The sequence below is a fragment of the Myotis daubentonii genome, chromosome 5, assembly GCF_963259705.1.
Source record: "Myotis daubentonii chromosome 5, mMyoDau2.1, whole genome shotgun sequence".
NCBI lineage: Eukaryota > Metazoa > Chordata > Mammalia > Chiroptera > Vespertilionidae > Myotis > Myotis daubentonii.
In genome coordinates, this window is record NC_081844.1 from 42,647,042 (window position 1) to 42,669,368 (window position 22,327).

The following is a 22,327-nucleotide window of genomic DNA, read 5'->3' on the forward strand; positions in this document are numbered from 1 at the left end:
CTGTGTGCTAGACATTGTTCTTAGCACTTTACATGTGTTAGTAGCTCATTTAATCTTCACAACCCCAACAGATAGGTATCACTGTCTCCATTTTATAAATTAGAACAAGGCACAGAGTTAAGAAATACACCCAAGGGTACAAAGCTAGTAAGTAGTGGAAGAGGGATTCAAACTCAAGTAGTTTGACTTAAAGGTATTTCTTATCACTAAAAAATACTGCCTAAAAAATAATCTCATGGTTTATTTGCTTGTATATTTTATGATATCTGGACACTCTCCTTTCCAAATTTGGCGGTGCCTTCTCCCAAAACACTTGTGCCCATGCATTTAGCTTTCAGACAATACAATCCTATCCATCACTATCAATCATCCCACTTTGCCTTTGGTTCCAACCACTTGTCCTATATTATTTAAAATATTGCTGTTATGCCCAGATTTCAAGATCCCCAATAAAACCACACCAGGGGAGCCAGTCAGTCCGATGCAAAAGCAGAGGGTCCTTTTATACAAGCTCGCTTGGTCCCCCCCTTGTCTCCATTACTGGATGCAAGAGAGAGCCCCGAGTCCCAAGAGAACAAAGAATTTATAGGGCTTGGGGTCGGGGGTTGGGGCAGGGTGCAGCTAGGGTCTGGTTACACAAAGATGGGGCGGGGGGTGGCCAGCATACTTTTGGCCTTGGGCTAGTTTCCCCCCGCTTTCCCATTGGCCGAGATAAGGGCAGGCTGAGTGACTGATACACCCTGCGGCTTTTTCTTGGAAGAGGGGTTAAGGACACAGGCATCAGTCCTGCTTTGTCCTTTCCATTGCAATGAAAAATGTTGCAATAGTAATCATGGGCACGGCTTTGCTACCAGCACTCACATCCCTATGCTTTAGCAGAGGTCTGGGACAGTAACACACCCCATTCTCATCTTTAGGTTGTTCCAGACTCAGCTTAGGCCACAGAAATACTGCCTAAAAAGAAAGTGTTAACTGCCTTCCTAATTGTATACTTAAGAAACTGGTTTTCAAACTTGTTTGACTGGCCCATGGCAAGAGCATTTCTCACTGACATAGTATACAGATACATACCTAAGTAAAACCAAAGTTTAGTATACTTACTATTTGGCATATACTCTGACACTTTTACTTTTTTTTTTTTAATACTAGTCACAAACCCAATTGATTTCATAGCCAACATGTTAAAACCTGAAATTTGACAAATACTTAACTAGAGAATACATTAATGAAATTATCTGCTTTCTCATCCATAAAAATCTTTATATTCCCACCTACTGGCCCTTCAATATATATTTGGTAAACTGAACTAAAAAAAAGGACTTCATGGTTCCACCCTAGGCTGAGCTTTTTATAAATTTCAAAGCCACACATAGTAAGCAGCCTAAGCCTTTTTTTCAAAGGGGAATATCCAAATAATAATTTTACATGAAAAAGTATATATTTATTCCTAAAACTATTATTACCTCTAGGATTGATCTCAAAACATGTGACAGCAGCGATTCTTATCATTTAAGCCCATAATGAAGATTACTGTCCTATCACACACATATAAAACATTCAATTTTTATTTTTTTTAATTATGGAAGAAGACAGGCAGAAATCCAAAATCCTACATATTGCCCAACTATCCAGTTTCTTCTGTATATTAAGAGCAGGAAGTCTAGTCCCCAATGTACTTTTTTCCCTCCCTCTGTGACCTTACTGATAAGAAATGGTCATCCCGGTGAGGAAGGGAAAGTAAGTGTTGTAAGTTGATAGTGGAAGTTCCAGAATGTTAGCAGACTCCCAAATGAAAGATTAAAAGGGTAATGGCAAGCACCATGCCTAGTATTTAGTAGGTGATCAATTAAATGTCTGCTGGATAAATGAATAGGATAAATGAAGTATGTACTCTTTAAATCTGTTCTGCCATCCAGTCATATTTAACTGCCATCTATTTAAACTGCAAAGACTTGGAAATTAAAGCCAAATCCCAAAGAAGTTGACCAAAGACACAAAACCAGTCAGCAGCAATGCTGAGCCTACTATCCAATTCACTGTTTTCTTCTCTATTCTATTGCCACCCCAAAATAAAGATACTTCTTAGGTAGAGATAATGAAGTGGATATTAAAACATCTGTATAATTGGAAAGAAATTCCATATTCATTTATTATCTCTGCATATAAGATGATTTACATATTACATGAGTTTTTTAAATTATGAAATTTGTTCTCTGAAATGGAATGAGAAGTAAATTGACAGAAACTAAAGTAAATCCATTTTTTTATCTAATTATGGTTGAAAAGGACTACAAAAGATTACAAATTAAACATGTTTATTAAAAAACAAAAACAAACTTTAAAATACAGTGTAAGCCACCAGTGTCCTGTGCTTTTGTGTAGGCACAAAGAAAAGACCTCGATGCTGGGAAAAATAGCCAAAGTTACAAACCTAATCTATGTGGCAGATCTGCTCACATTATGAAATCTTGATACACAAAGCATTTATGGCTTACAACAAGCCATGAGATGGTATAAAATTAATCATAGTAAAGTATATGTTGTTTTTAGAAAATAAAGCTAAAGATAGTAATCTGAACCAAATTTTATTGAAGATTTTAAACTCAGATACTGTGGGCAAATAAATTTAAAGACAGGCGTTGTATTGTTTTAGAATACAAAGAGTTACTAACATCAAATAAAGAATCTTTATTTTGTTCTTTTAATTTACAGACACTTAGATGAATTAATTTGTAAGAACAGATTTAATTTTCTATTTAGCTAAAAGATTAGAGGTAACAGAAGCACAACAATGACTGGATACTTAAAATCATTTTACAAAGAGTCTACAAAATGTCCTTATGGCAGTAAGAATATCATCTAGCACCTGCATTTCCAAATAATGTGCAAAAAAATGCTAACTACTGATACTTTTAGGAGGGAATGAAAATGAACTAATTCATCTATTATAATAAGAACAAAAAAAAAACTACTTAAATACGTCTCTGAGCTAATGAATGTCAAGAAATGATTTCAAGTACAAACTTAAAAAAACACACAAAAAAACAGACCTCAAACTTTTATTTCAATAGGAAGGTCACAATTTTTGTGGTTTAAAACTGTTATTTGTCTGGCATTCAAGTTTCCTCTAGAATCGGTACTCTTCTACCTTCCACCTTTCTATATTACCCCTGGTATGACACATTTATACAACAAAACTAATCAGGGAACAACATAAGAGGCATTTATTCCCACCAGAGCACGTACTCATTCTATCCTCTCCCCCACGAACATCATATCAAATTCCCTTGTGTACTTGAAGACATGGCCTACTTTGAAAACACTTGTCAAAAAGAGACTGATCTCTTCCTCCCGTAAAGTCCCAGAGAACATACAGTCTCTATACCATTCCCTAGAAATTTATTAACTTCCTTGGGGTTTGTTTCTTTGTTTTTAACTTAGGAAGCCTTCTGATGCCCCTTCCAGACTCAAAATGCCAAGTTATTACAGGGATTTATAGTAAGAAGCATGATTAGAGTATGAGCCAAATCTTCTAGATCAAATCCTGACTTTTAACATTTGCTTACCTCCGTTTTGTCAACAGAAAAATGGGGGTTAAAACAATACATACTTCACAAGTTTGCAATGAGGAATAAAATGACGTTACACATAAGTGATTTGATACACCTAAAGCACTTAAAACAGTATCTGGCAAACGGAAAATTCTATACTAAGTATTAGCTATTATTAATATTACTATTAGTACCACCATCTTTCTCCACAGCACCAAGTAGTGCTGTATACATACACAAGAGCTCAACTAAATTCTTTGAATGAAACAATTAATACTGAAATAAGTTTTAAAGATCCCTCAGGGAATAAATGGAGGCAGGCTCAAGACCCAAAAGATCAAATCCAAGATAGGGCCTGGTAGAAGAAGGGATTCATCCCCGGTCAACTCCCACCCCCACAACGAATTAAACTTCATGAACAATTAAGAAGAAAGTCAAAGTATAAAACTGACAATCCAAATAAAGCAAGTTTTTTTTTCCCCTGACAAAAATGACAGAGACTGGTGGGTGGGGAGCAGGAGCGGGCTAGAACGGGTCAATGGGGGGGAAAAAGGGGACTTATATAATACTTTGAGCAATAAATTTTTTTTTTTAAATGAAAGAGACATTTCATGAAAGAACTTGATAGCTTCTGGGTAGGAAACTTACCCCAAAAGATGGCTATTTCTAAAATGTCATAATTTCTAATCTACCAACAATATATTAACTAATTCTATTTTTAATCTACTGACATTTCCAGTTTCTATATTATTCACTTAAGTAGGGAGCTACATCATTTACCATCTCACCTAGAAAAGTAGTATTACATGCAATTTACTCCACAAAGGTAATCCCTAACTCTAATACTCCGAGTTTCATGTTTACTTTACAGTTTCATACTTCCATTGTCTGCCTCTCTAGCTTTTATCAGCCTGAAGATATATTTCGAGTCATGTTTTGTCCTGATTCAGTTTTCTTGATTTATGTTAGCTGCTTATCTCCACATCTCCAGTTCCTTTGTGTTGACCCATGGCTATAATAGCTTATAAATTATGGAAAACAACCTTTTACCCTCAGATACTAGGATACTACAGTAAAGTAAGCCTAATAACTGACTCATCGGTACTACAAAGACACAATTTTACATTCAAATAACATTAGCTAATATTAATTGAATAAGTCTCATCAAGGGACAAGGAACCTATTCGAGCTGCCAAGAGAAAGACTGATTTAGACTTAAGCAAGATTCCTGAAGGATTATTTATGAAAATACAATAGACACAAAAAGACTATATTTTAATAATAACCGTATCAGTAACCATGCCTACCCTCACGTATACTTTGGCTTATTTCTTATTATGTGCATGTGTTATACAGAGATGAACTCCATAAGTAAGTTATGTCAAAGATTGTTAAGCTAAACACTGACCATTTAAATTTCTCAAGCCTAGGTCTTTTGGTTTATTATCATCAACAAACAGATGTTGTAATAGCTCAAAGAAAACATAGTTTGTCTTGTTTCACAGTTTAATTACTTATAAATACTGTGACACTTGAACAGTCACCATTCATCCAAGTTGCTTCCTGTTAAAAGAAATCCTTAACAAAAAAAAGATGATGGTAACAGAAAAAAGGAGAGTTAATGCACACAATAAGAATTGGGGGGAGAAGGGGCCAACAGCTCTGGGTGGTAAGATCATGAAAAACTTATTTTCTTCTTCATTTGATTATTTCCCCAAATGTTCTAAAATTATATATTATTTTACATATATATGTAATTATATATGTTTCATAAAGAGGGGAACTCTGTACGAGAAGCACAATACTGTATATGTAACATGATCTTGGTGCAGTTTTTCTCAAAATCTGAAAAACAAGTTTTTACTAACAACACAATACTATAGGATATATAATGTTACAGCTGTTCAGAGCCTAAAATAGTATCTAGCAGACATTGTAACCAATAAATATTTGCTGACTATCTTAACTTTTCAATTCTAATGGAACTTAACACTAAAAAAAAAAGTGTTGTCAGAATAGAAACTATATTTGAAATAAAATAGGCTAAATATACTCAGGAAAATCATGACTTCTTTATTTCTTAAATATAAGTTTGGTTAAACCATAAAATGAGTTTATAATAGTAGGCAGTAATTCAAACTAACATGGCTCATAAAGTCACCTAAGATAGTTTTCTTTAGGGTCAATTTTTTTTCTAGAACAATTGCCAACAGCCTAGTTTTAGTATAACCAGTTTAAGAAAAATGAATAAAAAGCAGTTTAAATTAACATGTTGGGTGCTTTTCTAGTTTTTACAAACTATTAACTTTTATTTTTTCTGATGTATAAAAAATTACCCTAAATTTTTTATCATATCAATTTTTAAAAGCTACCCGTGTAAGACAATGTAGTTAATCAGTTGAAATGCATATTAAATGGAAAATATTAATATAAAAATGTGTTCATCTTTACTGTCATTTCAGTGTTCTAAAATGCTAGTCAGCTTTTACTATAAATTTACTTGTGGCGTGAAAGCTACATGGTAATTGGCAGCAGCTGAAATATAATGGTACACAGTCACACACTTGATTTCTCTGTATAAAATAAAGGAAACAAGTTTTCTGAAGGAAGAAAAATATTATTTTTAGGTGCCAATCAACACTACCTTAGTTAGCTGTAAAAGCGGATTAATTTATTTTCCCAGTTAAACAGAAAGAGGATTTCACACAGAAGATGGAGTCGGAGTCCGATGTGATCTGAAGCAGTACTAATCTGCACAGAGAAAACAATCCGAGAGGACTACAGAACATTCAGAAGGTTGCATTTGCCCCTAGCTAACAATCCAGGCCAACTAAACAACATACTGCAGTATTTAAAGGACAACCAAGAACCTGTTTCAATTAGAGAACCGCCCAGCCGCATGCAAAACATACCCACAGTGGATTCAGAGCAAGGGGATGATATTACCTCTTTTATGAAATTCCCTCAGGGGAATATAGTCTCCTCCCCCGTCATAAGGCAAATAAGGATCAGAAGAAGCATCCATGATTAGAATTTTTAAAAAGAAGAAGAAAAAGAAAAGCTTGCTAGCTTAAAAAGACAGTGGCATTTCCTCCACCCCTGCTGCAGCAGGCAAGGGAGATGCCATATTTGATGAGGGTTAGAACTGTATGTAGTTCGACTCGCTAAAGCAACTGTGTTCTTCCACAGTGGATGATGTCATCAAAGGGAAATTATTGCAGCCTGGTTGCTAGTGGCTACAATCTAGCAAGGCTTAGAGGCGGAGCAGCCTTCTTAACCAGGTCCTGCTACGTATGATGATGACTAAGCTCCAAGTATAACAGACAAAACTGGTTTGAGAATTTTAAAGCATTCACAATAGAGCTTCTATAGCGTCAGTGGCAACTACAGTAAGACAACAGAGCATTATTTCCTTTTGATTTTAAGATAAATATACAGGGGAACAAAGCATTTAATATAGAGATGTGAAAAGGAAATTCTGATGTAGACAATGCCCCTTTTCATTTATAATGTAGAAAAAAGGGAGCAACACTCTAAGGTTGTGTGATTTTATAATATAAGGGTAGTAATTTTTATATAGTAATGTCAGGTGAGTCATAAAGAACTAGAACATATCAAAGGCTTCAAGAGACTTGGTTTTAAAAGTCAACTTTTAATTATGTAAAATGTACTTCAGACTTCTACTGTGGGTTCAGAAAATTTAATAACTGAGCAGTTGAATAGTATTTTATCTCACTAATCCCATTCAGCAGCCTCTTGTTTCCTTCTTTCAAGAACTAAACAGTAAGACATTCCACCTTTTCAGAATAAAGAAAACATATTAACATAATAAATAATTTGGCTATTCCTTGTGAAACAATGCAAAAACAGATTCAGTAGGTAGGAGATTTTCCTATCTTCCTACTTGTCTTATCTCACAAATATTTTGTGCTTTAATAAAATGTGTCTCAAAAGGTAATCTTTACTGGAAAATTTTATGAAATTCATAAATAAAGCAACTCTTTGTTTCAAAATGTCATTTAAAAAAAAAAAGCTGATGCTCATAATTTGTACAGCTACTTTTAAGGTGATTCCTCTAGACTAGGACATTCTCCTTCTGAAAAAGCAATATTGTTGCAGTGCCACTAAATAAAAATGTACTATTTCTTAGGAGCAATTGGGGTTCCATAAAATTTATTTTCCTAAGTCTGAATGAGCCAACCTCTGAGGTCCACTCCAATTCAAGGCATTTATATGAGAACTGGGGTAATAAAAAATGAGAGGAGTCACATTTTAGTTATTTGAGGTATTTTTTAATTAGGTTAAATACAGTATTTATATTTTAAAAAGTGTGAACATCAGAAAGACAGACCTTCTCATAAAATCCCACCTAGGATTTGAGGAAAAGGGTTTAGGAAAGGAACACAGACTAGAATTCATACCATAAAATCTAATTCTGATTCTGGCTATTAATATGATTTGACCGTGTGAGTTTTTTTGTTTTTTTGTATTTTTTAAATTTTCTTAGAAATAATTTTTTTAAATAAGGAAAGCTTTACCAAAGAACTAACTTTACTACATTAAATTTGGTCTTTTGATAAAGTTCTACTATTATAAAACTTTTAAAAACTATATGCTATATGACATTCATAAATAATTTAATTTTTATGATACTATTTCCATTCTTTCATGCCTTTATATAAAATGAAAATCTAACTACAAGTTTTCCTGGTATTTTTGGACACTCTCTTGTTTTTCCTGACTTACAACTTGGTCACAAAGGAAAAACGAAAATGATAGCTAGCACTAGCTAGAGGGGGAAGAATACCTTCCCTATAAAATATATTGTATTTAATATAAAGTAAAAGTTTTTTATCATAAGTAATTTTTAATTATTTTTAGTTAACAAAAATTGTATATGTGTACATGTATATACAATATATAAATTGTATGTATTTTTATAGAGTTCAGTTTAGAATGCAACACACCAAACTCAACAATTGTTATCACTGAGGAAGGAATGAGGTCAAGTGGAGAGGATCATGGCACATTTAGTTTTTACTTTATTTAGTTCCACACTGTTTGAAATTTTTAAGCAAATATATATTTACTTTTTTGCATAAATATATTACTTTTATCATAAGAAATCTGAAAATTTTTTACATTTCAAAAGTAAACAAATCTCATGTTTATGGGATCCATGGCTGCCACTTATAAGAATTATTACAGGCTACAGTGCTTTATAATTAGACTTTAGAAAAGGATAAAGGCTGGAAGGTGTGGCAAAAGAGGACTTTGACACAGATTAGGTATTACCAGATTAACAAACTAAATTACAATTAGAGTGGGGCTCAAGTAGAAAGAGAAGACAAAGACAAATTCCTAGGTACAGCCGTGGGGGTGGGAGGGATGTTCAGGAAGGAACTTCTGAAGAACAAAAACACTAAAGCTGCAGCACAAAAAATTTAGAAGGGAAAGAGATTTCTACTTCCAAATGCACCCTAGATTCTAATTTCAACTTGATGTGGGATACTGGCTAAATCACAACCTCTATGAGGTATATAAATCAGGGAGGCAGAACAGATGACTAGGATATCATAACTATATGTACACAACATATGACTATCGTATTATAATGTTCAAATTTTAAGTCCTTCCTAACACACATGATCCAAGAAACCTGTAACAGAATTACTTTAAAAATGTTTTTTCCTAACTACCAATTTACAAGAAATATAGAAAACACAGAAAAATGTTAAATGACAGCTCAGGAACACAATCAGGAAAACCTAAATTAGGAAACAAATGATGTGATTTCTTCAACAAACAAGTAGCAAGGAAAAAAAGGAAGGGAAAGGGTTATACAATTAAGAACAAAACAAATAGCTCTGGCCAGTATGCGCAATCGTTAGCATATCAGCCCAAAAACATACTGGTCAAGAGTTTGAATACCAGTCAAGGGCATGTATCTGGGTTGCAGGTTCGACCCCAGCTCCGGTAGGTGGTGACACATACAGATGGCAACCAATTAATGTGTCTCTCTCACATCAATGTTTCCCCCTCTACTTTCTCCATCTTCCTCTCTTTGAAAATCTATCCTCGGGTGAGGATTAACCAAAATAAATAAATAAAAACAAAACAAAAAGACTTAAAAGATATATCAAGCAATTTCAATGTACAAGTTTTTTATGAAACAGTTTGGGAAATGTGAAATACACAATATATTTTATTTTAAGGAATAATTCATATTTTAGATGTGATAATAACCTTAAAGGAATTCTTATATTTTAAAGCTACAAAAATGAAATATATATACATATAGTCAAAGAAAAGTCAGAGCTGGACTATAGTTAATTAAAAAAGTAACAACAGATTTTATTCAGGATTATTGCAACGGGGGGTATGAGACCTCAATATACTAGTAGAACTTGGCTCAATTCCCAATACAACATGGAAGTGGGAATTTATAGCCAAGAGGGAATTAGAAGGTTTGTCAATAAAAAGTTACTAAGGATTTGGACATAGGATGCTAGGATTATAAAATTAGCTTGGGAGTCTTCCTCCTCTTGAATCTTTTGGAATAGTTGGAGAAAGATAGGTGTTAGTTCTTTGAATGTATGGATAAATTCACCTGTGAAGCCATCTAGTCTAGACTTATATTTGTTGAGAGATTTTTTTTTTATTACTGCTTCAATTTTATTAGTTGTGATTGGTCTTTTCTGATTCTTCCTGATTTAAATTTGGAAGATTTGGAAGATTTCTAGGTGTTTATCCATTTTAACCAGATAAAAACACTACAAAGAAAGAAAATTATAGACCAATACCCTGATGAACATAGATGCTAAAATCCTCAACAAAGTATTAGCAAACGGGATCTAGCAATACATTAAAAAGATCATATACACCATGATCAACTAGGATTTATTCTGGGGCTGCAAGGATGGATCAATATTTACAAATCAATAAACATGATACAGCAAATAAAATGAAGGATAAAAACCACATGATATCAATAGATGAATTTGATAAAATCCAGCACCCATTTATGATTTTTTAAAAAAGCGTCTGCACAGCAAAAGAAACCATCAACAAAATAACAGGAAAGCCCACTGCATGGGAGAACATATTTGCCAATGTTACCACCGATAAGGGTTTAATCTCCAACATTTGTAGGGAACTCATACAACTTAACAAAAGGAAGATAAACAACCCAAACAAAAAATGGCAAAGGACCTAAATAGACCCCTTACAAAAGAGGACATACAGAAGGCCAAGAGGCATATGAAAACATGCTCAAAGTCATTAATCATCCGAGAGATGCAAATCAAAACCATGAGGTACCACCTCACACCTGTCAGAATGGCTATCATCAACAAATCAACAAACGACAAGTACTGGAGAGGATGCAGAGAAAAAGGAACCCTCTTGCACTGATGGTGGGAATGCAGACTGGTGCAGCCACTCTGGAAAACAGTATGGAGTTTCCTCAAAAAATTAAAAATGGATCTCCCATTTGATCCAGTAACCCCACTTCTAGGACTATATCCCAAGAAATCAGAAACACCAATCAGAAAGGATATATGCACCCCTATGTTCATAGCACACAATTTACAATAGCTAAGATTTGGAAACAGCCTAAGTGCCAATGAATGGATTAGAAAACTATAGTACAGCTAGCTACACAATGGAGTACTATGCTGCTGTAAAAAAGAAGAAACTCTTACCATTTGCAACAGCATGGATGGAACTGGAGAGCATTATGCTAAGCGAAATAATACAGTCAGAGAAAGCTAAATATCACATGATAAATACCACATTATATGCAGAATATAATGAACAACATAAACTGATGAACTAAAATAGATCGAGAGACAGAGAAGCATCAAACATACCATCCAGCTTCAGGGGGAAGGTAGGGGGAGGGGAGTGTTGAGATCAACAAAAGGACTTGTATGCATGCATATAAGCATAACCCATGGACAGTCAGTAGGGGGGGGCGAGGACATGTGCTGGAGGATGGGAACAAGCGGGGAGATGTCAATGGGGGGAAAAAGGATTCATATGTAATACTTTAAACAACAAAGAATTAAAAAAAAAAAAACCTCTCAGAAGACTGGGAATAGAGGGAATATACCTCAACGTAATAAAGGCAATAAATAAGTAAATACATAAATAAATAAATGCCATATATGACAAACCCAGAGCCAACATTACACCCAATGAGCAAAAACTACAAGTGTTTCCCTTAATATCAGAAAGAAGACTGGGATGTCCAAATTCACCACTCTCATTCAACATAGTATTGGAAGGCCTATCCATAGCAATCAGACAAGAAAAAGAAATAAGAAACATTCAAATTGGAAAGGAAGAAGTAAAACTGTCATTATTGCAGATGGCATGGAGAGCCCAAAAGATTCCACCAAAAAACTACTAGAATGGAAAAAAGGAATTCAGTAAAGTAGCAAGAGACAAAATAAATGTCCAGAAATCTGTTGTATTTTTATACACCAACTAGTGGCCCAGTGCACAAAATTCGTTGGGGGGGGGGGGGGAGGGCAGGGGGGATGTCCCTCAGCCCAGCCTGCATTGCCTGCACCCTCTCCAATCTGAGACCCCTCAGGGGATGTCCAACTGCCAGTTTAGGCCTGATCCCACAGGGCCTAAACCAGCAGTCGGACATCCCTCTCACAATCCAGGAACGCTGGCTCCTAACTGCTCACCTGCCTGACTGCCTGATCACCCCTAACCACTCTGCCTGTCAGCCTGCTCACCCCCAAATGCCCCCCTTGCCAGCCTGATTTCCCCCAACTGCCCCTCCCACTGGCCTGCTCGCCCCCCCTGCCAGCCTGATCGCTCCTAACTGCCCACCCGTGCCAGCCTGATCACCTCCAACTCCCCCCCAGCCGGCCTGATCACCCCCAACTGTCCCCCACTGATGGCCTGCTTGCCCCCAACTGATCCCCGCCGCCAGCCAGATTGCTCCCAACTGCACCCCACTGCCGGCCTGCTCGCCCCCAACTACACACACCTGCTGGCCTGATCACCCCCAACTGCCCTCCCCTCCTGGCCTGATCACCCCTAACTGTCTCTGCCTCAGCCCCGCCACCATGGCTTTTGTCCGGAAGGAAATCCAGAAGGTCTCCCGGTCTAATTACCATATTACGCTTTTATTAGTATAGACTAGAGGCCCAGTGCACAAAAATTTGTGCACTCGGTGGGGGGGAGGGGAGGGTGCCTCAGCCCGGCCTGTGCCCTCTTGCAGTCTGGGACCCCTTGGGAGATAACGACCTGCTGGCTTAGGCCTGCTCCCGGGTGGCAGAGGGCAGGCCCAATACCTAGGTGCAGCCCCTGGTCGGGCTCAGAGCAGGGCCGATTGGGGAGTTGGGGCGCCGCCCCCTGTCATGCACAGAGCAGGGCGGATCGGGAGGTTGCAATGCCACCCTCAGTCACGCTCAGGGTAGGGCCGATTGGGGGGTTGGGGTACCGCCCCCTGTCATACTCAAGGCAGGGTCGTTGGGGAGGTTGCAGCGCCACCCCCTGTCACGCACAGAGCCGGGCCAATCAGGGGGTTGGGGAGCTCCCCCCTGTCACGCAAAGAGCAGGGCCCATCAGGGGGGCTGGGGCTCCATAGCCTGTCACGCACAGAGCAGGGCCCATCAGGGGGGTGGGGCGCCGCCCTCTATCACCCACAGAGCAGGGCCGATCAGGGGGTTGGGGCGCCGCCACTCTCACACTCAGGGTAGGACCGATGGGGAGGTTATGGCTCTACCCCGTCACACACAGAGCAGGGCCGATCAGGGGGTTGGGGCGCCGCACCCTGTCACACACAGAGCCGCAAGGCGATGAGGGGGTTGGGGAGCTCCCCCTATCAGGAACAGAGCAGGGCTGATCAGGGGGTTGGGGCGCCTTCCCCTGTCACGAACAGAGCAGGGCGGATAGGGAGGTTGTGGCCCCGCCCCCTGTCACACACAGAGCTGCAGGGAAATCAGGGGGTTTGGGCGCTGCCCCCTGACACACTGATCCCAGTGCCGGGAGGCCTCTCGGCTCCGCTGATCCCTGTGCTGGGAGGCATATTACCCTTTTACTATATAGGATAGAGGCCTGGTGCATGGGTGGGGCCGGCTGGTTTGCCCTGAAGGGTGTCCTGGATCAGGGTGGGGGTCCTCACTGGGGTGCCCGGCTAGTCTGGGTGAGGGGATGGTGGCTGTTTGCAGCTGGTAACACACCCTTCAGGGTGGGGGTCCCCACTGGGGTGCCTGGCCAGTCTGGGTGAGGGACTGAGGGCTTTTTTCAGGCTGGTGGGTGACTGAAGCTCCCAACTGCTCCTTTTTTTCTTTTTTATTCTGTTCCAGCTTTAGCTCTCAGGCTTGGCTCCAGCTCTTAGGCCTCCGCTGCTGAAAGCAGGTTTCTGGCCTTTGTTTACCTTCTGTATTTGAAACAATGTTGCAATCCTGCTGGCTGAAGCCCCGCGACTAAAGCAGGTTTCTGGGGTTTTGTTTAGCTTCTATATTGTAACATAGTTGCTTAGAGTTTTAGCACAGAGGCCGGCAGTGGCAGGTGGGGAACATTGGAGTCCTCCATCACTGAAGCAAGCAAGCCTCATGTTCGCTTTAAGCTGCCTGGCTGCCGGCCGCCATCTTTGCTGGCAGTTAATTTGCATATTGCCCTGATTAGCCAATGGGCAGGTTAGCGGTCGTATGCTAATTACCATGTTTCTTTTTTATTAGAAAGGATAATGAATTATCAAAAGGAGAAACTAAGAAAAGAATCCCATTTACAAGTGAATCAAAAAAATAAAATACCTAGGAATACCTTTAATAATGATGTAAAAGACCTGAACTTGGCAAATTAAAAGACACTGAAGAAGATACAAACAAGTGGAAGTATATACTGTGCTCATGGGTAGAAAGAATTAACATCATTAAAATGTTTATACTACCCAAAGGAGTTTACAGATTCAACTCAATTCCTATGAAGATACCAATGGCATATTTCACACCACAGGAACAAATATTCCGAAAATTTATATGGAACCAAAAAAAACCCCGAATAGTCACAGAAATCTTGAGAAAGAAGATCAAAGTTGAAAGAATCATGCTACATGATATCAATCTACACTACAAAGCCATAATAATCAAAACAGCATGGTACTTGCAAAAAACGGACATATAGCTCAATGGAATAGACTGTAGAGCCCAGAAATAAACCCACACCTTTAAGATCAATTAATATTTGGCAAAGAAGGCAAGAACATACAATGGGTAAAGACAGCCTGTTCAATAAATGTGTTGGGAAACTGGACAGATACATGGAGAAAAAGTGAAATTAAAACAACCTTATTATACCATACAAAAGAGTAAACTCAGAATGGATTAAAGACTTAAATGTCAGACTTGAAACCATAAAAATCCTAGAAGAAAACATAGGCAGTAAAATCAAACATTTCTTGTAGCAATATATATTTTCTTTTTTAAAAATTAAATTTATTGGGGTGACATCCTAGCTAAGAAAGAATGAATATGCAAATTGACCATCACACCATTACAAAGATGGCAGAGCCCACAGAGGAGGCGGGGTTTCTGTAACACAAGATGGCTGCACCCACAGCAGAGGCCGAGTTCCAGTAACGAGCCTTAACGAGCAATCAGCAGGGACCTGAGGCTGCGTGGCGCTGGGCTGGGGCGGGGGACCTCATGCTGTGTCCCCCACCGGGGCTTGGGGGACCACAGGCCGTGCCACCCACCCTGGTGCCGGGCTGAGGGACCTCAGGCCGCACCCCCCACCCTGGCGCTGGGCTGTGGGACTGAGGGTGCGCCCCCAACCTGGCAGGGATTGACAGGGGACCTGAGGCTGTGCCCCCCATCCATCGCTGGGCCAGGGGCCCTAAGGCTGCGCCCCCCACCCGGTGGGGCTTGACGGGGGACCTGAGGCTCCACCCCCCGCCCGGCGCTGGGCCAGGGGACCTGAGGCTGTGCCCCTTGCCTGGTGGGGCTTGACAAGGGTGGGGCCAGCCAGGTCTGATCTCACGCGATTTTGAGGCACTGTGGGTGGGCGGGGATTTGACTCTGGGTCCCACAGCGCACCCCAGACTCTGAAAGGAGGAAGATTTTCATATACATTTTACTAATTTTCTTTCATCTCTGACACTTCTATTATAGAGAAAGGGCAAATAGCAATACTAAAATATTTCCTCTAATTAATCCCCTTTTAATGTTCACGAATTTCATGCACTGGGCCACTAGTTGGTTAATAAGATACATAGATTTCAAATGTACATTTCCATGATACATGATCTTTATATTGCACTGTGTGCCCACCACCCAAAGGATATTTTTTCTGATATATCTCCTCAGGCAAGGGAAACAAAAGAAAAAAATATAAACAAATGGCACTACATCAAACTAAAAAGTTTTTGCACAGCAAAGAAAACCATCAACAAAATGAAAAGACAATCCACTGAATGTGAAAACATATTCGCCAATGATACATCTAAAGCATGGAACAGACTGATGAATCTCATCCAAAATGTATAAAGAAATAAAACTCAACACCAAAGAAGCCAACAATCCCATTAAAATATAAGCGAAGGACCTAAATAGACAGACACTTCTTCATTGAGGACAAAAAGATAGCCAATAGATATATAAAAAAAATACTCAGCACCACTAATTGTCAGAGAAATGCAATTAGATATCATCTCACACCTGTCAGAATGGCTACCATCAATAAATTAACAAACAGACATAACCGGTTTGGCTCAGTGGATAGAGCGTCGGCCTGCAGACTGAAGGGTCCCAGGTTCGATTCCGGTCAAGGGCATGTACCTTGGTTGCGGGCACATCACCAGGAGGTGTGCAGGAGGCAGCTGATCGGTGTTTCTCTCACATCGATGTTTCTAACTATCTCTCTAGCCTTCCTCTCTGTAAAAAAATCAATAAAAAAAATATTTTAAAAAAATTAATTAATAAACAAGTATTGGTGAGGATAAAAAAATGAAACTCTGTGCACTGTTGGTGGGATTGGTGCAGCCAATGTGGAAAGCAGTACGGAGTTTCCTCAAAAAAATTAAAAATGGAGCTGCTGAATGACCCAGCAATTCTACTTCTGGTAATATATCCAAAGAAACCCAAAACACTAATTTGAAGAACAGATGCACCCTTATATTCACGGCAGCGTTATTTACAATAGTCAAGATTTGGAAGCAGTGCAAGTGTCCATTAGTAGATGAGGGGATAAAAAAACTGTTATACCTTTACACAATGAACTACTTACTCAGCCAAAAAAAAAAAAGAAGGAAATCTTACCCTTTGTGACAGCATGGATGGACCTGGAGAGCATTATGCTAAGTGAAATAAGCCAGCCAGAGAAAGACAAAGACCATGATTTCATTCATGTACAGAATCTAATGAACAGAATGAACAAGCAAGCAAAATAGTGACAGACTCATAGAGAGCAGGCTAATGGATGTCAGAGGAGGCAGGTGGGTAGAGGGTGTTGGGGTTGAGCAAAAAAATTTTTAAGCTCTAGAGTGTCAGCCTATGGACTGACGAGACCCAGGTTTGATTCCGGTAGAGGGCATATACCTTGGTTGTAAGTTCCTCAGCCCTGGTCAGGGTACATGCAGGAGGCAACCAATCGATGTGTTTCTCTCACATCAATGTTTCTCTTTGTCTTTTCCTCTCTTCCACTACTCTCTCTAAAAATAAATGGGAAAATATCCTTGAATGAGAATTAAAAAATAAAAATTTTTAAAGAAAGAAAATGCTCATGGACACAGACAACAATGTGGTGACTACTGTGGTGGAGGGAGGAAGGTAGAGGAGGGCATAGGGGAGATAAATGGTGATGTACAGAGTATCACATGATCTCACTCATATGTTGAATTTAATGAACAAAATAGATCCAGACACAAAAGCATGGGACAGACTGATGAATCTCAGAGGGAAGGTGGGAGGGGGAGAGAGATTATCCAGGGAACACATATGCATACTAGAGGCACGAAATTCGTCAAGAGCAGGCCTGCCTTCCCCCGGCCGCCGGCACCCAGAACCCAGGCTTCCCTCGCAGAGGAAGGCCCCATCCACCCACCACAGCCCATCAGTGGGTGGCCAGGGCCTCCCTCCTTGGGGCGATCGTGGGGTCCCCTGATTGATCGCACCACCAGCAGGTGGCCTGGGCCTCCCTCTGTGAGGTAATCATGGGGCGATGGCCAGGCCCCCAACCAATCGCATCACACCTGCCTTGGCTGGCCTGGCGCCAGTGGATGTCATAGCATGGTCCTGGGTGGTCGTCCGGATGGTCGTTCCACTGTTCGGCTGATCAGTCGATTTGCATATTACACTTTTTTATATAGGCTATGCATAGCCCATGTACATAGACAATAGTGTGGTGAAGGCCTGGGAGGGGTGGGTATGGGTGGAAGAGGGTCAATGGGAAAAAAAGGGGGGACATCTGTAATACTTTTAACAATAAAGATAAAAAAGGGACACCCAGCAGTTGTGGCTCAAGTGGTTAGCGACAACCTATGAACCAGGAGATCACAATTTGATTGGCGGTCAGGGCACAGTGTCAGGGTTGTGGGCTTGGCCCCCCCAGTAGGGGGCCTGCAGGAGGCAGCCAATCAATGATTTTCTCTCATCATTGACGTTTCTATCTCTCTCTCCCTCTGTTCCTCTCTGAAATCAATAAAAATATTTTTTAAGGGAGGATAAATGACAGAAAGAGAGTTGACTGGGTGAACAAACAATAGAACATATAGATGATGTATTATACACCTATATACTTAAAACCTATATAATGTTATTAACCAAATGTCACACCAAGAAATTCAATAAATAAAATTTTTAAAAAATTACCAAGAGGACCTGGCCAGGTGGCTCAGTTTGTTGGAGTGCCATCCCATACACCAAAAGGTTGCAGGTTCAATTACCCAACAGGACACACAACTAGGTTGCGGGTTTGATCCCTTGATGGGGCATATATAAGAGGCAACCAATAGATGTTTCTCACATTGATGTTTCTCTCTCTCACCCTTTCTCTCTCTCTAAATACCAATAAAAAAACATATCCTCCCATGAGGAAAAAAAATTACTAAGAGGAAATATCTGGGGTAAGAGGAGACAGGGGAGGTTCTGGCTAAACAGCCCTGATAGGATTCTTGCTATAACGCAGATAAGGGTGATATTACCTTGAGGATGGTGGAGGATGAGGATCCAGGAGGGTGAGAAGGATGGGGGATTCAGGCTAAACCAACTTTACCGAATTCTTACCAAAACTGAGCAATCTATACTAATAAAAGCCTAGGTGGTCCTTGCGCCCTCAGGCGTGACATCATCACAAGATGGCTGCCACAAGATGGCCACTCGCACAGTGGAGGTAGGGTCGGGCAGCCACTCCACGTGGTGAGGCCTGGGAGTCCTGCAGCTCCGTGTGGTGCGGAGGAGGCCAGTCCCGGTGTCTCTTGCGTGGAGGAGATGGGTCCCGGTGGAGGAGGCAGTTGTGGGCGATCAGGCTAGCAAGGGTTGCGGCAGGAGAGGGCAGTTGTGGGCGAGCAGGCTGGCAAGGGCTGCGGCAGGAGAGGGCAGTTGTGGGCAAGCAGGCTGGCAGGGGAAGGCAGTTGTGGGTGATCGAGCTGGCAGGGGTGGGCAGTTGGGGTGATCGGGCTGGCAGGGGAAGGCAGCTGTGGGCAATCGGGCTGGCAGGGGAGGACATTTGGAGGCGATCGGGCTGGCAGGGGAGCAGTTAGGCGTCAATTAGGCTGGCAGGGGAGCAGTTAGGGGGCAATCAGGCTGGCAGGCAGAAGCAGTTAGGGGCAATCAGGTAGGCAGGCAGGCGAGCGGTTAGGTCCTAACCGTTAGGAGCTAGCGGTCCTAGATTGTGAGAGGGATGTCCAACTGTGGGATCGAGCCTAAACTGGCAATCAGACATCCTCAGAGGGGTCCCAGATTGGAGACAGTGCAGGCCGGGCTGAGGGACACACACACACACACACACACACACACACACACACACACCCATGCACAGATTTCATGCACCAGGCCTCTAGTACTAAATAAAACAAGTCCAAAGTGAGTCACCTAATTGAGAAGAGAATTCAGAGGTGCCTGACTAAAGTTTGATCAAGGAGAGACTCTTTATCAGTATATCTATCTATCTAAAATGATACAATGTTTCAGATTTATTTCAAAATAACTGGGAGAAGGAAGTAGAGTTGAAACCAAATTGACCATGAGTTGGTAATTATTTAACCTAAATGATAAGAACAAGCACGTACATAATATTCCCTATACATGTGTTTAACATTTTCTATAATAAGAACATTCTTTTTAAAAAATGCCAATGAATATAATCACTTGTATGAGATAACTATTAACAAAAATTATATCCTTTACTCCTCAAAGTAAATATATTACTCTTAAAAGTATCAGATTAACTGTAGCGTACCCATTAAGTATAGGTGCTTTACAATTATATTTGAACACTCTGTATAACACTAAACTTTAGAGTTGTCTGTCCTCTTCCCTAAGCAAAAGCATTGGGGGGTAGGGGGGGGAGAAAAATAGCAAAACTTTCAAGGAGAACAACAATCAAATCATACTACACAGTTACTGCAGCATAAAAAAAAGAGGACCTAGGAATTCTCAAAAATGACAAGCCAGAAAATAAATACAAAAAACAATGGTTTTACAATATTCATCCCTCACAAACATATGCCAATTTAGCTCTCAACATGATTACAAGAGTCTCAACTAAAACACATGGATACAGAAAGTATGAAAGTAAAAGGATTGAAAAAATGTTGCGTGCAATCCCTAAACCCAAAGAAAATTTGGGAGCTATACTGATATCCAAGGAGGCTTGAAAGAAAGTATACTTGGAAAATAGAGTCACTTCACAATAAAAGTAATGTGGTTCAGTTCACAGGAAGATATAACCTAATAACATGAGATCAAAGTATATACAGCAAAAATTTACAGAATGACAAGAAACGGTAATACATAAGTCTACAGATAAATATTAATGCATCATTATCATATACTTGATAGAAACAAACAAGGAGAAACATAGTTAAGTGAAAAAAAAAGAGCTCATCAAAATATTAACAGATTTTACCTAGTGGGTAAATAGAGAATACTATTAACCAAAAATTTCATATTATATACTCTTCTATAGCATACGTGGAACATTTACAAAAATAGACTTTTTCCTAGGCCACAATGCAAGTCTCAAAAATTGTGAAAATGTTGATATTACACAATGTATATTCTTTGACAGCAATGTAATAATGTTGTAAACCTATTAAAAATAAAACCAGAAATTCTTCATAGGTTTGGAAATTATGAACTACATTTCTAAATAACCTATAAGTATAAACAGATATCATTATGGAAGTTAGATGGATTTTTAATTGGTGACAACAGTAATAAGTATCTGGAGGGAATTAGCTTTAAATATATTTACCTGAAAAAAGGCTAAAACTGAAAGAATTACTTCAAAAAGTTAAAAAAAAGTTACAGGAAAATAAATCCAAAGAAATTAGAAGGAATTAAGAACAGAAATTAATAAAACAGAAAACAAATACATAATAGAAAAGAACAACAAAGGCAAAAGTAGTTCACTGGAAAGATTAATGATTGATAAATCTAAACGAACACTGATTATTAAGGGGAGGAGAAAAGAAGGAAGAGAGGGAGAGAAAAGAAGAAGGGCACAACCAACCATTAGCAGCATGACAAAGTCATTATCGTGACTGCAGAACCTACAGTCACTAAAACAATTTCATGCTAATAAATTTTTTAAATAAAAAGAACGATTTTTTAGACAAGTACAACTTACCAAATTGATCTAAAAAGAAATAACATTAAGAATAGTGCTAAGCTGACTTGGTTCAGTGGTTGAGTGTCGACCTATGAACCAGGAGGTCATGGTTCAATTCCTGGTCAGGGCACATGCCTGGGTTGCAGGCTGGATCCCCAGGTGGGGCGGGCAGGAAGCTGCCTATCAATGATTCTCTCTCATCATTGATATTTCTATCTCTCTCCCCCTTTCCCTTCCTTTCTGAAATCAATAAAAACATTTAAAAAAAAAAAAAAAGAATAGTGCTATAACCATTAAATAGCTTGAAACATAATTTAAAAGCTTAATCCAAAGAAAATTCTAAACCAAGAGTTTCATTCACAAATTCTACCAAAATTTAAGGAAGAAATAATAATGCCAATGTTACATAAACCCTTCTAGAGACTAGAAAAAGACATCAGTACAACTGACTTTGAAGGGAGTGTAACTTTGGTAACAAAACCTAATAAGGACAGAGAAAAACTATCAGCCAATCTCAGTTATGAAAATATATGCAAAAATCCTAAATAAAACATAACCAAATCAAATCCAGCAATTTACAAAAAATAATACATTAATATATCTGAAAATCAACTAAAGTTAGAAAAAAAGGACTAAGTCAGATAATCATCTCAAAAAATGGAAGGAAAATAATAAATTCAACATCCATTTATTATTATAAATAGTATATTCTTAATTAAGAATAGGTGTTGAGCCTATTTAATCTGATAAAAGGTAACACCAAAGTCCAGATTAAACATCATCCTTAAAACTCTGAGGTAATACTTAATGGTGAAACTTTAGGGTCAGAACAAGACAAAAGATGCCTGTAATCATCATTTCCATTCAACAATTTACTAGAGCCAGCTGAGCAAAGCAAGGGGGGCTGGGGAGGAGAAAGCTATAAAGATTAGGAAGAAAAACTGTCACTATTTGCCAATGATATGACAATATTCTTAAAA

The 22,327-nt window shown here is 39.3% G+C and overlaps 1 protein-coding gene across 6 annotated transcripts in view; it reads right to left on the reverse strand.

The window, feature by feature from the left end:
* Nucleotides 1-22,327, reverse strand: part of CLCN3 (chloride voltage-gated channel 3) — a 91,086-nt gene that overhangs the window by 50,962 nt on the left and 17,797 nt on the right. The window contains exon 1 of one of the 6 annotated variants that reach the window (XM_059697650.1): nucleotides 6,498-6,712. The exons of 4 other annotated variants lie outside the window; for them this stretch is intronic. In XM_059697650.1, the coding sequence (XP_059553633.1) occupies nucleotides 6,498-6,576 (79 nt within the window). In that variant the 5' untranslated portion in view covers nucleotides 6,577-6,712. Of the gene's footprint in view, nucleotides 1-6,497; nucleotides 6,713-22,327 lie in introns of those variants that run through there. One more of the 6 variants, XM_059697654.1, reaches the window with a different exon arrangement.